Source organism: Coenobita brevimanus, chromosome 53 (genome assembly GCF_032717465.1).
Source record: "Coenobita brevimanus isolate Jiangsu-jjx chromosome 53, ASM3271746v2, whole genome shotgun sequence".
NCBI classification, from domain to species: domain Eukaryota; kingdom Metazoa; phylum Arthropoda; class Malacostraca; order Decapoda; family Coenobitidae; genus Coenobita; species Coenobita brevimanus.
The window spans coordinates 8483448-8503140 of NC_137006.1; the positions used below are offsets into that span (position 1 = coordinate 8483448).

At 39.0% G+C, this 19693-nt stretch overlaps 1 protein-coding gene across 1 annotated transcript in view; it reads left to right on the forward strand.

Moving 5' to 3' along the window:
* Positions 1–19693, forward strand: part of LOC145400735 (metabotropic glutamate receptor 6-like) — a 281737-nt gene that overhangs the window by 131577 nt on the left and 130467 nt on the right. The window contains exons 4-5 of the mRNA XM_080273169.1: positions 16589–16759; positions 17421–17565. Coding sequence (XP_080129295.1) covers positions 16589–16759; positions 17421–17565 — 316 coding nt within the window. The remainder of the gene's footprint in view (positions 1–16588; positions 16760–17420; positions 17566–19693) is intronic.

Consider the following 19693-nt stretch of genomic DNA (forward strand, 5'->3'; position numbering starts at 1 on the left):
TTTCCCAACTCCAACCAACACCGACGCTGTACGCAGTTTCTCAGTCTCAGTGGGTATTATAGAAGGCTTATTAAAGGGTATGCCCAGATAGCTGCGCTGTTAACAAAGTTGCTAAAGAAGGATGCATCTTTTGTGTGGGCTGATGAACAGGCAACCGCATTCACAACACTGAAAACTGCTCTAGCACAATCACCAGTTTTGGCATTCCCTGATTATTCTAAACCATTTCTTCTCTGTACTGATGCTTCCGGAGTAGGCCTAGGTGCCGTTCTCATGCAATATGACTCTGAAGGAAAGAAACGTGTCATTGCCTATCCTAGCCATGTGCTAAACTCTGCAGAAAAGAATTGCAGTGTAACTCACTGGGAAGCCCTTGCCGTGGTCTGGTCCCTAAAACATTTCCGTGACATCATCTACGGATATCCTGTTCACATCCAAACAGACCATCTTTCCTTATGTGACTTGTTTCGGGGACGTAACCTTACCGGTCAACTTGCACGTTGGGCAGTCACTGTGACTGACTATAATCCGACATTTGAATACGTTCCTGGAAAATCCAATGTCATAACCGATGCCCTCTTGCGGCATGTTGCCACAGTCTTAACCGGTTGCGACGTAAACATGGCGTTCAATTATGACACATTACATAGGTTCCAGCGTGAGGACCTCATATGGTCACAGGTCATATATTTCCTAGAGTCAGGCGATGATTCTTCTCTGCCAAAGTTACCAGTCCCTGTATCTGATTTCTTCCTCAACAATGAATTGCTCTATAAAAACTCAGTACTGAAAGGTAACAATGTACCTCATCGCGAAGTTAAGCAACTAGTCATTCCAACAGACTTAATTCCTGCTGCCCTCCATTTAATCCATGACACCCCTCATGCATCACACCCTGGCAAAGACAGAAGCTTACGGCAAGCATGTCTGTCATATTATTGGCCCACTATGCGAAAGGATATAGAAGCGCACTGCGATGGATGTTTATCATGTGCCCGTCACAAGGGGACAACCTGTCAACCTGCTCCTATATTGCAGTACCCAGTACCATCAAAACCTTGGCAAACTGTCTCTCTTGATCTTCTGAAGCTGCCTCGTACAGAATCTGGCTTCGTTTATCTGTTAGTGGTAGTCGATCATTTCTCTAGATTTGTTATCTTAGTTCCATTGCGTGAAAAGTCTGCTAACACAGTAGCACATGCCTTTATTAATTCAGTTATTTGCCCTTTCACAACACCAGAAGTAATTTTAACTGATAACTGGTCAGAGTTCAATAATTCAGTTCTGGAAGAAATTTGTCTTCAATACGGAATTAAGAAATGCAATATAGTGGCCCATCATCCAGCCTCGAATGGCCTAGTAGAGTGCCAGAATAGAAAGATTGGAAAGTCTGTGTCACATAGTGGGAGATCAGACTTCCACCTGGGATGAGTGGATTCCGCAGGTAGCTGCTTCAATTAATTCATCCATCATTAAGTCAATTGGAGAAACACCATTCTTCATCATATAGCTTTGACAAAAGACTACCTTATTCACTGTCGCAATCCAAACCTGATCCGATCTGACTACGATAACTATGTGTGAGTAAACCTCTCCAACTTCCAGAAAATTCATAAATATGTTCAGGATAATCTGGCCCTTACAAATGAGGAGATGGTACGTAACCAACATGCTGCTGCCACAGATGTTACCATCCAAGTAGGTGACTTAGTTTTTACCCTAGATCATGACAGAGAATCAAAATTAAACAGCAAATTCTTGTGTCCCTTCCGTGTCATATCTCGTAAAGGTAATAAATTCGAATTAAGAGATCCGCACAAGGCAGAGATGGCATGGGTGCATGCAGATCATCTCAAACGTGTGTCAAAATGCATAGTCTTGGAGGAACCACTAAGAGAGACCACATCCCCACAACAAACTCCTACTCAGCCTTCTTCCTCTTCTCTAAACCTTCCTTCTGACACTACTATTCAGTCTTCCCCTACTGTTAATGACTATCGTGCCAAGTTGCATTCTGCCACTAAGTCTCTTTCATAACGTTATCATCTCACACTGTCGTTATCATCGGTATCAACATCACCTCTAAGATCACCTCATTTTATAGGAAAGATGCTGTGGGTCTATGTGCTGACAGTGCTGACTCTGGTTGGGTCTGGATCGGGTGAGGATGATGGTGCCGTACAGCCCGGGGCCTTGGTTGGCGCAGTAGGCGAGGTAATGGTGGTTAAGGATGTAGTCTCATTGCGCTACGACCTAGAGCTGCTGGCCGCTGTGGCCATCGCACTGCCTGACCTTGCACGTCAGCTAGACGACCTGCAGGGATTCTTGTCACATATTAAAAATCAACATCCCAATGACACATTTTTGTACCCACTCTACCTACCCATCTGCTGGAAATTAGATTATATTCGTTATCAGTTCAACCATCTTCAAGATTCCTTCCCTCACCAAACGCCTGTGGGTCGCTCACGAGTGAAACGTGGACTTTTTGACCTTGGAGGAGAAATCCTCAGTGGATTATTTGGTGCAGCGACTAACCGTGAACTTTCTGATTTCAAAAGGGACTTAATTCAATTAGCCAATGCCCTCGAGTCACAAGACAAAGTGTTACGTGTTCAACATTTTATGCTGCAACAGATGAGTCACCATTTACATGATGTTACTAGTACTTTAAATAATTTTACAATTATTCTTAAGCATGAAGTATCAAAGACTAATATTATTTCAGAGTTGATGTATGTTAAATTACATGTTGATAATTTGCAGGTTTCTCAGGACTCTCTTGTCTCCCAAGTTTCTAGCATAATTCATATTTTAGTCAATGCTGTTGATAGTCGTGTGACCCTAGATTTAGTATCTCTCTCTGACCTTCGTTCTACTTTGGAATTGGCTCACTCAACATTCGGCTTGTCTCCAATTATTCCATTTTCGTCTTTAGAACACTACTACCCAATACTAGAAGCCACTTTCCTTACTAAAGATGTAATTGTTCATATTCCTCTTTGTTCTTCTATCATACTCGATCTCTTTCACATCATTCCTTTTACCTTCTGGTATAATAACTCCCTGGTACAAGCCTCTGTCTCTTCAGAGTACTTTCTTCTCTCCCATGATCATCTCTATATTGCCTTCCTCTCCTCAAGTGACCTCGGTAGATGTGCCCCTCTCACACCCAACTCTTGAGTTTGTGCTGCGTACCTCCTAACAATTTTTCCTGGCAGCGTTGCTCCTTGCGAATCTGCCTTAGTCTGTAGCTTCTCAGTACAACCTGTCTGTACCTTTGTTCCTGCCCCCAAAGGCCAGGTACACCATGCCCGTCTAAATCACATCCGCTATTTCTTCTTTAGTGTCTCAACTCCTGTCAATCTTATTTGTCCAGGGACCCCTGTCCGTTCACTATCCGCAATTGGTTTATATAAGGCCCCTGATTACTGTACAGTAAAGTCTGAGTCTATGCCAATGCCACACATTATCACTTCGCACTTCGCTCCCACAAGTATGACATCTTCAAACCTATTAATATTACCTTTCATCTACCAACAGACAATCTTTCTATCACATCAGAGAACCTACGTATGTTGAACTGTCTAATCCAATCTGATTTTATTATGAACCTGTTCTCTTCAGCTTTTAACCGATCCTGGTCACATCCAGTCTTTGTATTTCCTCCGGTTGTCTTATGTTTTCTAGGTTTTATTGCAATTGTTTGTAACCTGTATTGTTGTCTCAAGCGAATGGACAAAAGGTTGCATGAGATCTGTGTAGCAACAAGGTTAGTGCGACAACCAAAAGACCTGGAAAATGGTAGATCTGAGCAAAACTCATTTTGTGATTACATATATATATATCTGTAAATTGACCAAACCTATATGTTTATGCTATTTTTCCAACATGGCCATGTACTGTAAAGATATTAATCCTTTCTTACATCCAGCTTTGTGAATTAAGTAGTAATATCTCATTTATTATTGTACTCCCATGTAGTCCCGGTTCACTGTATACTCAGACCACTTGCATTCTTGCCATATTATGACTTGATGCCCCACCACTATGTCAGGGGACACACTTTTTGATGAAGTGGAAAATTGTTTGTAACCTTTTGTAAATATCATATAGTATGTAAGTAGTTGTAAGTAGGATCCAAGTAGGGCATCAATGCCCAGTGTTATGTCTAAGCGCACTTATATTATGACCGGATTTGAATGAGTCACGACTTCCATAGTCTACCCTGAGAGAGCCGGCTATCAGTAGCTGTCTGTATGGGTCTGGGGATGGACACGGATGCTGTCCAGTATTGCTGTATATTAATTCAAGACAGTGTTTAATATATTGTCAGAAAACTACTACAAGACTTTACCTTCACCTGCAAGTGCCATAAAGGGGGGCATTGACAGCATTAACACTGTAACTTTCAACATCTGTCTCACTGCAGTCACCCTTTTAACCCCTTAACTGTGGGGCGCCACTTTCGTGATGCTTGGGAGCAAGGGATCATACCGCGGGGCGTCACTTTTGTGATTCTGTGTTATTTTTAATTCGCCCAGGCTTTCAAGTGGTGGCTTGTATCATCTATCAGTACTGCCAATGTCCAACACTAGTCAGCACTCCTAATCTCATCTGTACTCCCATCCATTGTTGACAACTTAACCATTTCTCCTCATTCTTGACTCCCCTCCCTACCTTCCCTCCATTACCCTCTCCTCTTGCCTGCCCGGCCGTGCTCCACTAAGTAAATCTTCCCTGGAATATTCTACTGATTTCATCCATTGAAATAAGCCCTATGCCCTATTCTTATACCAAATAATACATACAAAAAAGAAATAAGGTAAGTGAGAGTGCCATACACCTGGAATTGGCTAATTATCACCTGACAACACCTCATGTGCACTTGTTTGCTAATTTTCGCTGTTTATTTCCCCTTGAAATATGCCATATAATCTATTCTCGTAATAAAAATATACTGTATATAAGAAAGGAAGGGAGAACCCTAAGTGATATTTACATTCACCTGGAACTGCCTAATTATTGCAGGCCACCACACTGTATTCTACGCTAAATAAATCTTCCCTGGAATTTTCCACTGATTTCATCCATTGAAATAAGCCCTATGCCCTATTCTTATACCAAATAATATATACAAAAAAGAAATAAGGTAAGTGATAGTGCCATGCACCTGGAATTGGCTAATTATCACTGACAACACATCACGTGCACTCGTTCGCTAATTTTCGCTGTTTATTTCTCCTTGAAATATGCCGTATGATCTATTCTCGTAATATAAATATATATAAGGAGGGAAGGGAGAACCGTAAGTGATATTTACATTCACCTGGAACTACCTAATTTATTATGTATTGTCTAGATTTCCTGCCAATCATTTCAGAGCTATATATTAGCAGCTTTCACAAGGCTGATGTTGGCAGTATTGCACTCTCCCTAGGCAGGCCACCAGTATCAGTTTATTGTCGTCTTTCAAGGTGAAAGTACATCGGACATGCTCCTGCTAAATTCTGCCGCGTTTTAGCCCCATGCAAAGGGCCCTGCGACCTCTACCCCCTACTAAACCTCGTGTGGAAAGAGATAAAGAGCTGACAAATGATAAAGAGTGACCATGATCTTTCTGGTGAGTAAAACAGTGCAAGTGGAAATGTAAATAATGTGTAAATAATGTGTAAACAGCAAGTGAAAGCAATGAATGTAAATATAAGTGAACAGTGGAAAATAGTTTTATAAGTTACTGCAAGTGACAGTGCCTAACACAGGGTAAATAAAATAGAAATGTAAATAATGTAAATAAAATAGAGAACATAAATAGAAATGTAAATGAGTAGTATTATAAGAATACGAGTATATATACTAGGAGTAATGAAAGTGAAAGTTTCACTCTAGCATGTATGAACATTATGAGTTATGAAAGTGAAGGTGAAAATGACATTAACTCTCAATGCTAGTATACAGGACAAGAAAGTGAATGCTACATAATTTACTGGAAGAGAAATTGAATGCCTACAGTGACAATAAACTACTATTACCGAAGGAAACTTATGGATAAAGACTGTAGATATATATAAGTGTTATATAGTAATAGAAATATAAAGTGTGAGGGGTTTTATGAATAATAAATGACAGAATACCAGTGGCGAACGATCGCAAGTGGGATGGTCATATACACGCTCGTAATTTTCATTGCTTTCACAGTGCTTTTTTTTTTTTGGACTATGGATTCCAAACTATTTGATAATCTTAGAATAGTGTTTCTAGTGATAATATCAGGCTGTGGTAATCATATTACGGGTTGTCGGGAAGTGTAAAGTGGAGACTTCGTTACCCAACTTCAGAGGTCCCCACAAGTCCTACGGTACTCAACGAAAGCTCAACAAATACCCCAGGAGAAAGCTGAAGGTATGTGCCATATGCATAGTTGATTTTAATATTATAGGACTAATGACTGATTTTTGGCAAATATTTTTAGGGAGTCTGTTGGAGCGCAAATATGCCCGCGGGAGCCACAAGTCAAAGCAAAATAAGTACACGATTAAGGGGTTAAGACAAACAGCTGAATCCTAATGATGGAGTACAAATCCAGTTCTATCAAGACAGTAAATTATTTAGTCTCAGATGTCTTCAGGCTCAACCAAAGACTGAAAGAGCTAATTTTCTAGATCTATAATAGGCTGCTGACTGCTGTCCCTGCACATACCCCAGAAACCATAGAACAGAGACTCAACATCTTTTCCAACATATAACGTTGTTTTTTATTTTATGTGTACAACTCTGGGCATAGGCTTCACAGCCTGCTCTCAAGCCCCAGTAGTCCTCCTATATACTATACACCTCTACATGTCACCACATCGGCGCTAGCACCCACCATCCATATTGAATAAATGCTAGGGCTGTCTCATACAGGACTTGTATTTGCAGGGGTATTTTTACATGTCAGCAGGTCTTCTGGAAGATCAGTAAAGTCTGCTTTTGTGAAAGTCAAATCCTTAAACTGTTCCAGGCTCCACCGGAGATTTGAACCTGGGTCCGGTAGGGCTGCAGGCCACCTCTTTACTGATTGAGCCACCATGCAATGGGACTCTTAATAAATGTAAATAAAACAGAAATACTATCTCAGAGAAACAATCTGGCAAAGCCTCTTACATTTCAGGTAAATGATGAAAATGTTAAACCGGAGAAGAATTTTACCTACCTTGGAAGTGTGGTCACACATTAACATAGCACTGATGTAGAAGTCCTTGCTGAATCCAGCATAACATCACAACGACTTGAGTTGTTTCACATCCGATGCTTACACTGTATCCTAGAACTCACATGGGAGGATAAAATTGCTCACTCACAAATTTTTCAATGGGCGAAGTCAGCCAGCATAGAAACCTTGCTTGCTAAGAAACAGTTCAGGTGGGTTAGACACATGTTCTGCATTCTTGAACACCGCCTTCCCCGCCAAGTTCTGCATGGCCAACCCACTGAAGAACGTCACAACCCAAGAGAGACAGAAGAAGACGAATGATGATCACATAAAGACAACTCTGAAGAAATGGAACATCATACCAAAAGATCTCGAAACCAATGCCTTGGACTGAAAACATTGCCAAGACCTCTGCAGCAAAGGAACCATTCTTCTCAATGAACCTCATCACCTCGCCAGAGAAGAGTATAGACAACAGAAGCAAACACAAGAGTTCTCCCAGCAAACCTGAACTTGACAAGCCGATTGTGTGACAAAGTTTGCGAGGCCAGAATTAGTCTGCACAGTCACACATGGTGGCACCAAAGGAAATGAGAAAAACACCATCCTGGTAAAAATAGCAGCCATCGTCGTCTGTAGTAGAAGAACAGCGTTAAATTGTGTGTGTGTGTGTGTGTGTGTGTGTGTGTGTATGTGCTTTAACTGCTAGACTATTTTATGGATTTGAATGTAACTTCCCAGGTGTGTTCGTTAGATTCCTAGAAAGGCCAATCACTATGTTAGTATGTACAATTTTCCAACTCTGTCTTTCTAGCCAAATAAAATATTCTCAGAGCAGGCAGATTTGGCTTGAATATCTCAGTTATACATGTTATACAATGGACTCTTAATTGTAACGTGATGTCAGAGGTAAGTGACCCTCCCATGATTCTTGGTGGGTCGCTGTGCCACCCTTCCAAAAATAAATAATATCAGAAATAAGGGAAAGTGAGTGGATAGATTTCAAGGGACACTCACAGATGAGTTCGTTGGCTATCCAGGTCTTCCAAAAATAAATAATATCAGAAATAAGGGAAAGTGAGTAGATAGATTTCAAGGGACACTCACAGATGAGTTCGTTGGTTTTCCAGGTCTTCCACTATACACCAATTTCATGTCATGATTTTTTTTTTTTTTTTTTTGGGGGGGGGGTGGAATCGGCCCTCTAGCCAAATTAAAAACTCTTAAGAATAATGAAAAGAAGGCAAATATGGTTTTGATATCGTAGTACACATTGTGCAATGGACCCTTATTCATTATGATATATTTAGGAAGCGTGACCTCCCCATTGATTCTTGGGGGACAGCTCCCCTCCCAAAATTTAAAATGATCAGAAATAAGGGAAAGTGAGTAAATGGAGTTCAGTGAAACTCAGGTCAGATCCCTTGGCTACTTGATGTCTTCCACTTCATCAAACGGATACAGAATAGAGGAATGGAGGGCAGATATGAATTTGACATCTTAGTACATGTTGTACAATGAACTCTTATCCATACTGCTATATTTGGGGAGCATTACATTCCCACTGATTCTTAGAGGATTAGCCCTCTCCCCCCCAAAAAAAAAAAAAAAAAGATCAAAAATTGGAGATATACTTCAATGAAACTTCCATGGTTAGCACGTTTAGCTATTTGGAAAATTCCACTACTTACAATTTTCTAACCCAGAGTTTCGGGGGTCTTTCCCCTTCACGTAATTTTAATATCTCTAAAATTGTAAAAGGACGGCAGATATACAGTACCTTTCAAATCTCAGTCCATGTTGAACAATGGACTCCTTCCTCAATGTGATGTTTCAAGAGTGTAAACCCTCAATGATTATTTCTTGGAGAGGTCAGTCCCCTTCCCAAAATAAAATTGATCAGGAATAGGGGAAAGTGAGCACATGGATTTCCACAAAAGCAGCATATTCATACATATCTCAGGATTAGGTATGCGGTTTCCCTAATTACTATCAATGCATAAGAAGAAACTGCACATTGATATTTGGAGAGCATGACTCACCCCTATGATTCTTGGAGTCAGTCCCTTACAAAAAAAAAAAAAAAAAGTCAGAAATAGAGAAAACATTTGAATAAAACTTCCCAGGTGAGTTCGTTTAGTTACTGGGAGGATTTTCCACCATGTATCATTTTCCAACCAATCACAAAATTTTAAATTCTCAGAAACAGTGAAAGGAGGGCAGATATGGCTTCGATATCTTAGTACATGTTGTACAATGGATTCCCAGCCTAATGGAGATGTAAAATAAACAAAAGTGTTCAGAGAACGGGTAATGATTTGAATATTTCCCAGCTGAGTTTGTTTAGTTACTGGGAAGTTTTCCACGAAATACAGTTTCCAACCATGATTTTTAAGGGGGACATCCCTTCATGGGAAAAAAAAAAATGCTTTGTGAAAGGATTGCAGATATGGCTTTCATATCTAAATACATGTATTTAATGGATTCTCATTTGTATTGCGATTTTGGGGGAGCATGGCCCTCCCAGTGATTCTTGGGGGGTCAGACCCTTCACAAAAAAATCATAACGATCGAAAATAAAGGAATGTGAGCACATAGACTTGAGCGAAATCGGCATACATATCGCCGGAAGAAACTGCGCATCCGCTTTATTAGTTTTACCTTTAATATCATCAAGACAATTTGTGTTCATCAGATATCGTTTTCTTTTTTTTACCCCACTTATTTTTCTGCTAAAGTGGTGTCTTTTTGTTGTTTTTCTTCATCCTGTTAACACTCATTGCCACACCCTTGCGACTTTATTTCTGGAGCGATTGGCATTAATGTTACCTAACATGTACCACAGCTTGATATCTCAAGACACCTTTTTCCAAATTAATATTAGGCCTTTGTAATTACCTTGAACAGCACAACGTGTAACAAGATTGTTAGAGAGCCACACACACACACACACACACACACACACACACACATCGGAGCTCCGTACCAAACCAACACGGCCAGTGGCATTACCTAAATTAGTATCTTTGTATGAGTCAAGCTCTGTACCAGGTTAGACCAAATGATTTTTCATTATTAAAAAAAAAAAAAAAGTTTAAACAAGACTTGTTCAAACAGAAAAGAGAACCAAGACGAAAGAATGCGCTCAGTCATCTGAGGTTTGTTTAGACTGCAGCAGCACAGGGAATGTAAGTACATACTCTGTACTTTTAGTATTGCAAAATGGATACATACTTTAGTAAAGCAAATTTGGAAAAGAAAAGGGATAAAGGTAGAAAGCAAAATAATGATTTCTACCAAGAACTGGTTGAAGTGGAGACTCACAACAGACTGGTTGAACGTGTACACAAACTAGAAATGGCTTTCAAAAATGAAATTGATGAAATAAAGAAGCAGATGCACTTGCAAAAGGAAGAAATAGAAAAACTAGGAAGGGAGGCCAACAAGAAAGACACAACCATCAGTGAACTAACAGTGGAATTGAGTACACTTAGGAAGAAAATGAGTGAAATGGCAAGTACAGTAGTCAATCACGAGAGTGTTATGGAAGAGTTAAAAAATGACACAGAGACAGTTAGGCAAGTAAGCAGTCTTATAGACCAGAGCAGTGATACTGAGGAGAAGATAACACAGGTGAATGAAGCTGTGCAAAGCTACAAAAATGATGTGGAAACCACGTATGCTGAAATGGTGAAAGTAAAGAAAGACTTAGCAACAAGGGTGAAGGAAAAAAGCATTAAACAGGAAGTGAAAAGAAAAATCCAAAACAATCCAAAGTTAGTCAGAGATTCAGTAGATATAAACAAATCTATAGTAATCACTGGTACAGAAGAGGAAGAAGTAAAAAACAAGATCACAATAGACAAAAAGGAGATGGCAAATGTAATGAGCTTACTGAAAGAAGTATCAGAGGAAATCTGTAGTAAAGACATAGAGGAGCACAAAAGGTTAGGGAAATACGAGAAAAGCAGGACAAGACCTCTAAAGGTGACTTTCCAGAGTGTAAACACTGTGGAAGAGATACTAAAAATTGCAAAGAATCTTATGGAAAAAGAGGAGTTCAAAAATGTATGGATAAAAAGATGCCTAACACAAGAGGAACTGGAATTACTTAAAGAGAAAAGGGAGGAAGCAAAAACAAAAAATGAGGGAAGATCAGAAGAGGAGAAGAAGAAATTTTTTTACAAAGTAATAGGATTGCAGGTACGAAAGTGGTACACAAACAGGATGGGATAAAAAGGAGGAAGGTAGTAAAACCATGTCATGACAAGTATATAAACAAGATGATAAAGTTGATGTACTCAAATGTGGATGGAATGGTATCTAAATTATTAGAGATGAATGATTATGTCAGAGAAAATGAACCACAAATAATATGCCTAACTGAAACAAAATTAACACCAAGGATATCCAATGACATACTAAACTTAGAGGAATACAATATATGGAGAAGAGACAGAAATGTAAAAAAAGGAGGAGGAATTATAATATTAACTAAGAAAAATCTAAAAGTCAATGAAATAAAACTAGATATACCATCACAAGTAGAACTGATTGAAGTAGAGATCAACACATCTGAAGGGAAAGTAATTGTTGCAAATTTGTACATGCCCCCCAGATCAAACACATGGGAAAGAGATGAATATGAGGACCTGGCAGAGAGTACAGTTCAGAGTTTAAGATCATTACTACATAAAATGGAAGTGAAATCGGAAAGAATTATACTAACTGGGGATTTTAATACAAATATAAATTGGAATACTCTATATATAATTAGCCAAGAAAGCTGGTGGGACCAAAAGCTCCTGGATCTCGTGCAAGAGTTCCTAATGCAACATATGAGGGAAACCACCAGAAAAAGAGGACTTGATGTACCTTCAGTGCTAGATCTAATATTTACTAGGCAAGAAAATGATATTGACAGTTTAATATATCACCCTCCACTCGGCAAAAGCGATCATGCAGTACTAAATTATAACTTCAGGATAGCATATGACATAGTTAACAGCAATGACAGTTACAAAAAGAGCCTAAACTATAAAAAGGGAAATTATCAAGACCTAAAGAAGTATTTCTTAGAAGATGATTGGGAAAATGAGCTTAGAAGACAAGATTTAAATGCTGTATATAAAAAATTCTATGAATTTTATGAAATAGGAGTCCAGAAGTACATCCCACAGCACAAAGAAGCAGATAAGAAAATACAGAAATGGTTCAATGTAGAATGTAAAAAATCAAAAGAAAGAAGAGATCTGTTGTGGACTAGATACAGAAGACACAATAGTGAAAGGGCGTATAATAATTACAAACAGGCAAGAAACGATTATACAAGAATAAGGAGGGAAGTCCAAAAACAGTTTGAGGAGGATATAATAAATAAAAGTAGTGATCAACCAAAGCTGTTTTACAGCTACATCAGAAGCAAAACCAAAGTAAAAGATATAATACAATCCATTACGGACGAGGGAATCACTTATACACAAGAGAAAGATATTTGTGAAGCACTAAATAAGAATTTCCAATTAGTTTTTACAGAAGAAAAAAATTTTGAGAGGGACTCTGTGGAACATGCATGTCCACACATACTACCAGATATACAAATAGCAGAAAAAGTAATACAGGAGGAGTTAAGTAGATTAGACAGAGGAAAAGCAAGTGGTCCTGATGAAATTTCATGTTGGGTACTACGAAAATGTGCAAATGAGTTAAGTAAACCATTATTTTTAATTTTCAAGAAATCTTTGAGTCAAGATAAACTACCTGATATTTGGAAAAAAGCAAATACTGTATTGTCCCCATATTCAAGAAAGGAAATAGACAAAATCCACTCAACTACCGACCAGTATCACTGACCAGTGTTGTAAGCAAGGTATTAGAAAAGCTTATAAGAAAAGCTTGGGTAAATCATCTAGAACACAGTATGATAACAGAAAGACAGTTTGGTTTCAGAAAAGGAAAATCATGTGTTACTAATCTGTTGAGCTACTATGACAGAGTAACAAACACAATACAGGAAAAAGAAGGATGGGTGGACAGTATCTATTTAAATTTCAAGAAAGCTTTTGACACAGTACCACACCAAAGACTTTTATGGAAACTGTACCATCAAGGAGGAATTCGAGGCAAACTGTTTTGTTGGATGCAAGACTTTCTCATAAAAAGAGAAATGAGAACAGTACTAAGAGGAAACTACTCATCATGGAAAGAAGTGACTATAGTGGAGTACCACAGGGTTCAGTGCTGGCACCAATCATGTTTTTAATGTATATAAATGATATAAACAGTAACACTGGAAATGAGAGCTATCTGAATATGTTTGCAGATGATGCAAAAATACAAAGTTGAATTACTAACACAGACTCTTGTAAAGAGCTACAAGAAGAATTAAATAAACTTCATGAATGGAGTAGTACATGGCAAATGTAATCAAGTTTGGTAAAAGTGGAAAAAGACCTTATTGGGATTATAAGTTAGGAAATAAAACCCTATACACATCAGAAAGAGAGAAAGACCTAGGTGTGATTATCAATAACAGACTATCTCCGGCTGACCACATCAGCAAGAAGGTACGGAACATGTATACACTGCTTGCAAATATGAGAATAGCATTCACATACATAAATGAAGACATGCTAAGAAGGATAATAACATCATTCATTAGACCAACCCTGGAATATGCATCAGTAGTCTGGAGTCCTCATCTCAAAAAACACATAGACAAGATTGAAAAAGTTCAAAGGGCCGCTACAAGATTGATACCAAGCTTAAGGAACCTAAGCTACGAAGAAAGACTAAATAAACTGAATCTACCAACACTACAGGAGAAAAGGAAAAGAGGTGACATGATAATGCTATATAAGTGCATATCAGGGAAGGAGAAAATAGACATAAATGATTACTTAACATATGGAGAAGCATCAGCAAGAGGACACTGCAAAAAACTGCATAAGAAGAGAGGTGATAAAGACGTAAGGAAATTCAGTTTCCCAAACAGAGCAATTGATCAATGGAATGCACTACCGAATGAAATAGTGTGTGTGAAAACAATTCACAAATTTAAGGATATGTATGATAAATATGGTTTAAGACACGGGACAGTACGAGCTTGACTCATTCCTGTAAAGATACAATTAGGTAAGGTAAGGTAAGAACACACACACACACACACACACACACACACACACACACACACAATGGAAATGGAACCACCAAACGGCAAAGCAACCATCTCATTTAACATACTTATTCAAATGTATCCTCTAGCCTGTCATATATGTGTATGTTCTCGTGTATTGGCCCTAATGAATTAACATGCCAGAAGCAAATATTGGGAAATTTGAAGCATTTACTACCAGATGTTACTTTCTTGGTACCTCTTTCCGAAGAAACGTCTTTCCCTTGATAACTACAGACATTTGTGGTACTAAAGATCTCTTGAGTAATTCAAATGCTCAGGTGTTAGGAAAAGTAGAATATAATACATCATTGTAACGTAGGATAGGAGTTCCTGGAGAAACTGAAACTAGCTTATTGAGCGAACTATTCCTTAACCCGCCACGTCCCATTGACATATATATACGTTCACACATTTTGTCACTGTCAGTCCAGTTGACGTATATAAACACGCATTAATTGCAAGGTCCCTAATTTGCACAATTTTCAATTTTCGTGAATGATTTTTCGTACATATACACGGGACACCTTCCTCTACAAGATGCCAGGAGGGGACAATGTCTTACCCCGTATGACCCCCCCCCGCATGCCATTGTCTCCGCAATTCACCTGTTACCAGTGACCTGGCCAGTAAAGAAATGTCATGCCACGGTACGAAATTCAGGACCAGAGTAATTCCCCAATCGATGACAATGTGGAGAACAAAGTTTACGTAGCATTAGAGGAAGAAACTGACAGAAATGATGATCAGGTAATGCCAAAAAAGGTCATGTATGTTGATGTGTTTGGTGAGTGAAACAATGCTTGTATTGCCTATATTACTGTGTGAAAACCAATATACTCTCATACTACATAAACATTCGTACCAAATAAATAAATAAATACCATTTATGAGTGGTGTGGAATAGTTACCCTCCCATAGATCTTATTTTCCAGCCTGATAGAAAACCCAGTAAGGTAAGGGGTAATCCTACCTGTATCGAGTATTTTAACCTGCCGCATGCCAGTGCCGTTTTAAAACAGTCTGACATAATGCTGCGGCCAATGCCAGTGCCGTTTAAAAATGGTCTAAAATAAAAAAAACTTCACTCTGACAGCATTTTTCAAGATTCGTGGGTAAAAATTGGCAGGCATGTAAGGTAACTGTTCCTCTACCATCCCTCAGGCTGTCAAGGCCATACACTCACTCGCTCCCCCCCCTCATGCTCGTTTTGCCTCACTCTGCCTGTGTGCCTCACCCAGTGCTGTATGTATGAAGGCATTTTGTAAATATTTTCATGTAAGAGTAAGTTGTAAATATTTTCTTGTAAGTGTAAGGACTATATAGTGATGTCAAGTTGTAAATACCTTCTTGTAAGTGCCAGGACTGTACGTAATGAAGTCAGGTTGTACCTATCTTCAAGTAAGTGTTAGATAATGCATTCACAGTGAGAAAGACACGCAAATTGTGATAGATGCTGAAGTAGTAAGTGATCAGAAAAGTGTACTGAACATTGCTATACCTTCCCAGCATAAATACCTGAGTATACCTTACATAGAAAACAGCTTTTTCTCACGTACATGGTAAGCATGAGAGAGCGGCTATACCTGTACACGAGTATGCAGGACTAAAGAAAACTCATTTCTGAGCCTCGGTGAGCATTTTAATGGCGAAATTTGTTGTTTCCACATCAAAATCTATCATTTTAGCCAAAAAAAATAGGTCGAAAAATGGCCGGCACTGGGGTTACCCAGAGGACTAAAAATAGGCGGTACGCAGCGGGTTAAACCTCAAGTGAGTGATTTCTCTCTGAATTTTCGATGTTTCTCACCAAAAGCGGAGGTTTCAGTCAAATTTTTTTTTTTTCCAAAATTGGTCGGGATTCGTGGGAATCAGTGGTGGAAAATCGGTCAGGACAGGGCTGGTTAACTTATTGAAAATCGTCTAAACATAGCAAGATGAGAGTTGAGGCACTCGTACTGAAAGGATTAATAACCTAACGCACAGATATAATCTCAAAATTACCTGCCATCGCTACCCTGGGATTTGAACTTGCCTTTATTAGCATTACCAGATCAGTACTATTAATACCCAACTATATACACACACACACACACACACACACACACACACACACATTCTCTCTCTCTCTCTCTCTCTCTCTCTCTCTCTCTCTCTCTCTCAGCATGAACTCTACACATTTTCTCTCACTTACTCTACTTTCCTCTCATTTCCTCCAGGTCAGCTTCTTCTCCACGTCGCCTGAACTCAGTAACAAGGGTAGGTTCGAATACTTCTCCCGCACCATCCCGTCTGACCACTACCAGGTGAAGGCCATGGTGGAGGTGGTCAAGACCCTGAGATGGACCTACATCTCTATCATATACGAGGAGTCCAACTACGGCATTAAGGTTGGTCTGTCGCAGTTGTTTAAAGATATGAAAGCAGATGGTAAAAAGAAACTAATGAACAAAACAGATGGTTGGATGGAAGATGTATGATGATGCACATAAAAAATTTGTTAACCCTCTTCTTAGCTGGGCAGTCAATGAAATGTCTGCCATCCAGATAACAAATTTAGGATGTTGGTGAATATATGTAATTGGAATACACTGTACTATCAGGATAATCGCCCACCAGCTATTACCCAGTACACTTATTAACATAATCAATACTGTGACGTCTTTCTACCATAACTTTTTTTCATTACGGAAGATTTTTATAACTTAAGAGAACCCCTAGCTGGAAAAGCATCAGTGTAAGCTATAGGTAACTCCTCGAGAGCGAAAAGTCTCTCATAAACTATATACCTTCATCTTGATTTAGCAAGAACTAAAAAAATATGCTATGCCATCGGACTGCAGTGAGGAATGACATAACACACCTGTCTCACTATGTATTTATATCTGTGGTAGGAGTTCTAGAAGTTCTATCGTCTGAGGTCTGTGAACAACATCTGTTTGTTGATGATGTAATACACTTGTTACTTATCTAACTTATTATATCTAGTAACGAGTCAAGTTCAACTCGGTGGATATGTTTCTTTCTGCATCTCTCTATCCCCCTACCCAGGCATTTGAGGAGTTGGAGGGTCTGCTGGCGATAAACAACATTTGTCTGGCGGCCAAAGAGAAACTGGTGAAGGACTCCGGTGTAGCCGAGGAGGTGGTGTATGACCATATTGTTCAGAGGCTGATACAGAAACACCGAGCCAGAGGTGAGAACAAATGATTCACCTGACAGCAAAGAGAGTAAAATAAATCAGACGGTTGCACAATAGAGCGGTGAACAATTTCAGGCCTCAGTTAGTCACAGTCAATTAAATAAAAACACTTGACGGTACTAGGAACAAAGAACTTGAGTTCTATCGATTTGAAAGATTTTGTGACAATGTTTAACACCCGCAGCCACCTATGACTCACTCACAGCTGATTATGATCGTGTCTACCTCAGTGGGATACCAGATAAAACGCGACAGTGACAGGGTTAATGAAGATACTGAATAAATACAGAGGGTTGGCATGAGGAATGGCAACCGACCGTAAAACCGGCCAGAACCAAAATGGCAAATCAGACCAAGGTAGCCTCAGAATAGTAGTACCAAGCTGTATGGCGAAAATTGGCCAAACACACTAGCCCTAAACAAAAGTGGGAAAAGTTGGAAGATTTAGATTAACACTACGAACTGGAAAAATACATGAACTGGAAAAATACATGAAAATCGACATGATATTAAAAACAATAACACGTTCAGTCTCCTAGAACTCAGTCTTAGCCATGTAAATTTTTCTGCCGTTAGCTAGAATGTACCGTACTGTTGCGTTGTCTTGGTCATGAGAGGGATAAATGAACCAGTATTAACACTCATTGGCTTCAGTATTTACTCTTAGCTCAATAAAATAATCCGCGGTCAACCTGCGTAGCATACTATCTAGTTGTTCTCATCATGAGAGGGTTATTGAAGTGTTTTCACCATGAGTTGTCTCCCCTAAACCAAAAACAAACATTAAAAAAACAGTCGTACGGTTAGTTATAAAGACAAAACAGAATGCTCAGATTAAAGGCCATCTTAAACAACTACTGCAGCAGCATGTTGATATCATTAAGTTAACCCCTTATGCATGATCATTTTTCATATTGACTACATGCTGATTATAATATTTCTCAAGGGAGATACTGCTTGATGTGGGGGTGGGATGGGAAGGATAGATGCAGCTTTACTAACTCCTTCACTGCAGGGGTTGTCATATAAGTTCAAGAAAATCATCAGGTACTAGGAAAATTACAGTTAAGAAAGTCATCCTACTTAAAAGGTTATTCACCTCTATGCAGTGAGTTCTTCCTGTTGTTGATTATAATCCTAATACTTTTCTCCATATATTTGTTTCTCTCCCATCATTTTTCTTTCCCTCAGATTTTTACATGCTTCATTGTTTTCTTTCCCCTACTATGTTTACGTTATATTTTAACCCGTAGTTGAGTCGTAAATTTAATGGTCATGACATATTATAATATTCTCGTGTCCTAGTAATGTATACCCTCCGTGCTTTATCAGTTTGGCTATCTACAGAATCGCTTTCTATATATTTTTCTCCCTGTTTTATCTATGTATCTCTTTGCTTGGTTATCTGTCCATGCCAGTATGTAAGTCAAATTGGATGCATTTCATTCTGAAGGATTTACGTATACAGTATAGGTTAGCTAATACGAACTAATTTTTTGCTCCCATTGCATACATACATACAGAACGGTGAGCTGTGATTCTTGATGTTCGATTCCGGTTGGATTTCAGTTCTTTATCACACTGCTTTTTATTATCCCATGTGGTCTTACCGCGTAATATTAACAATGCTAATACCGTAAGACTCCTAGCTTATCACAATATATACCTAGATGTCAGATGCCGTGTGTGACTACAAAATAACCCTCAGTTGACTTGCCTGTGACCAAAGTCGTATCCGCCAACTTAACTCTGAAAGTTGATCTATTGGGCCAGTGCCGGATTCTTCACTCTCCTTGGATACAAGGTCATTCCATCATCTAAGGTATAAATTATGTATGCAGTGTTTGATGACTCATACTGATCAGGAGTCACCTAACACGAAATAGTATGACCCCTTCTTCCCTCTCTGCGAGCGTGACTATCATTGAGTCGGACAAGGAGTTGGCTGGTGTGATATGAGTTGTCAGAAAGAACAACGTTACCTGCATGTTCCCTCACATCCAGTGTAACACAGTGTTATTTGATCTAACCATCTATCTCCTTTCCCATACATGTGCCTACCATTAACTGATATTAGATATGGATTAAATGATGTTAGTGAGATAGTATGAGTACTCTGTAG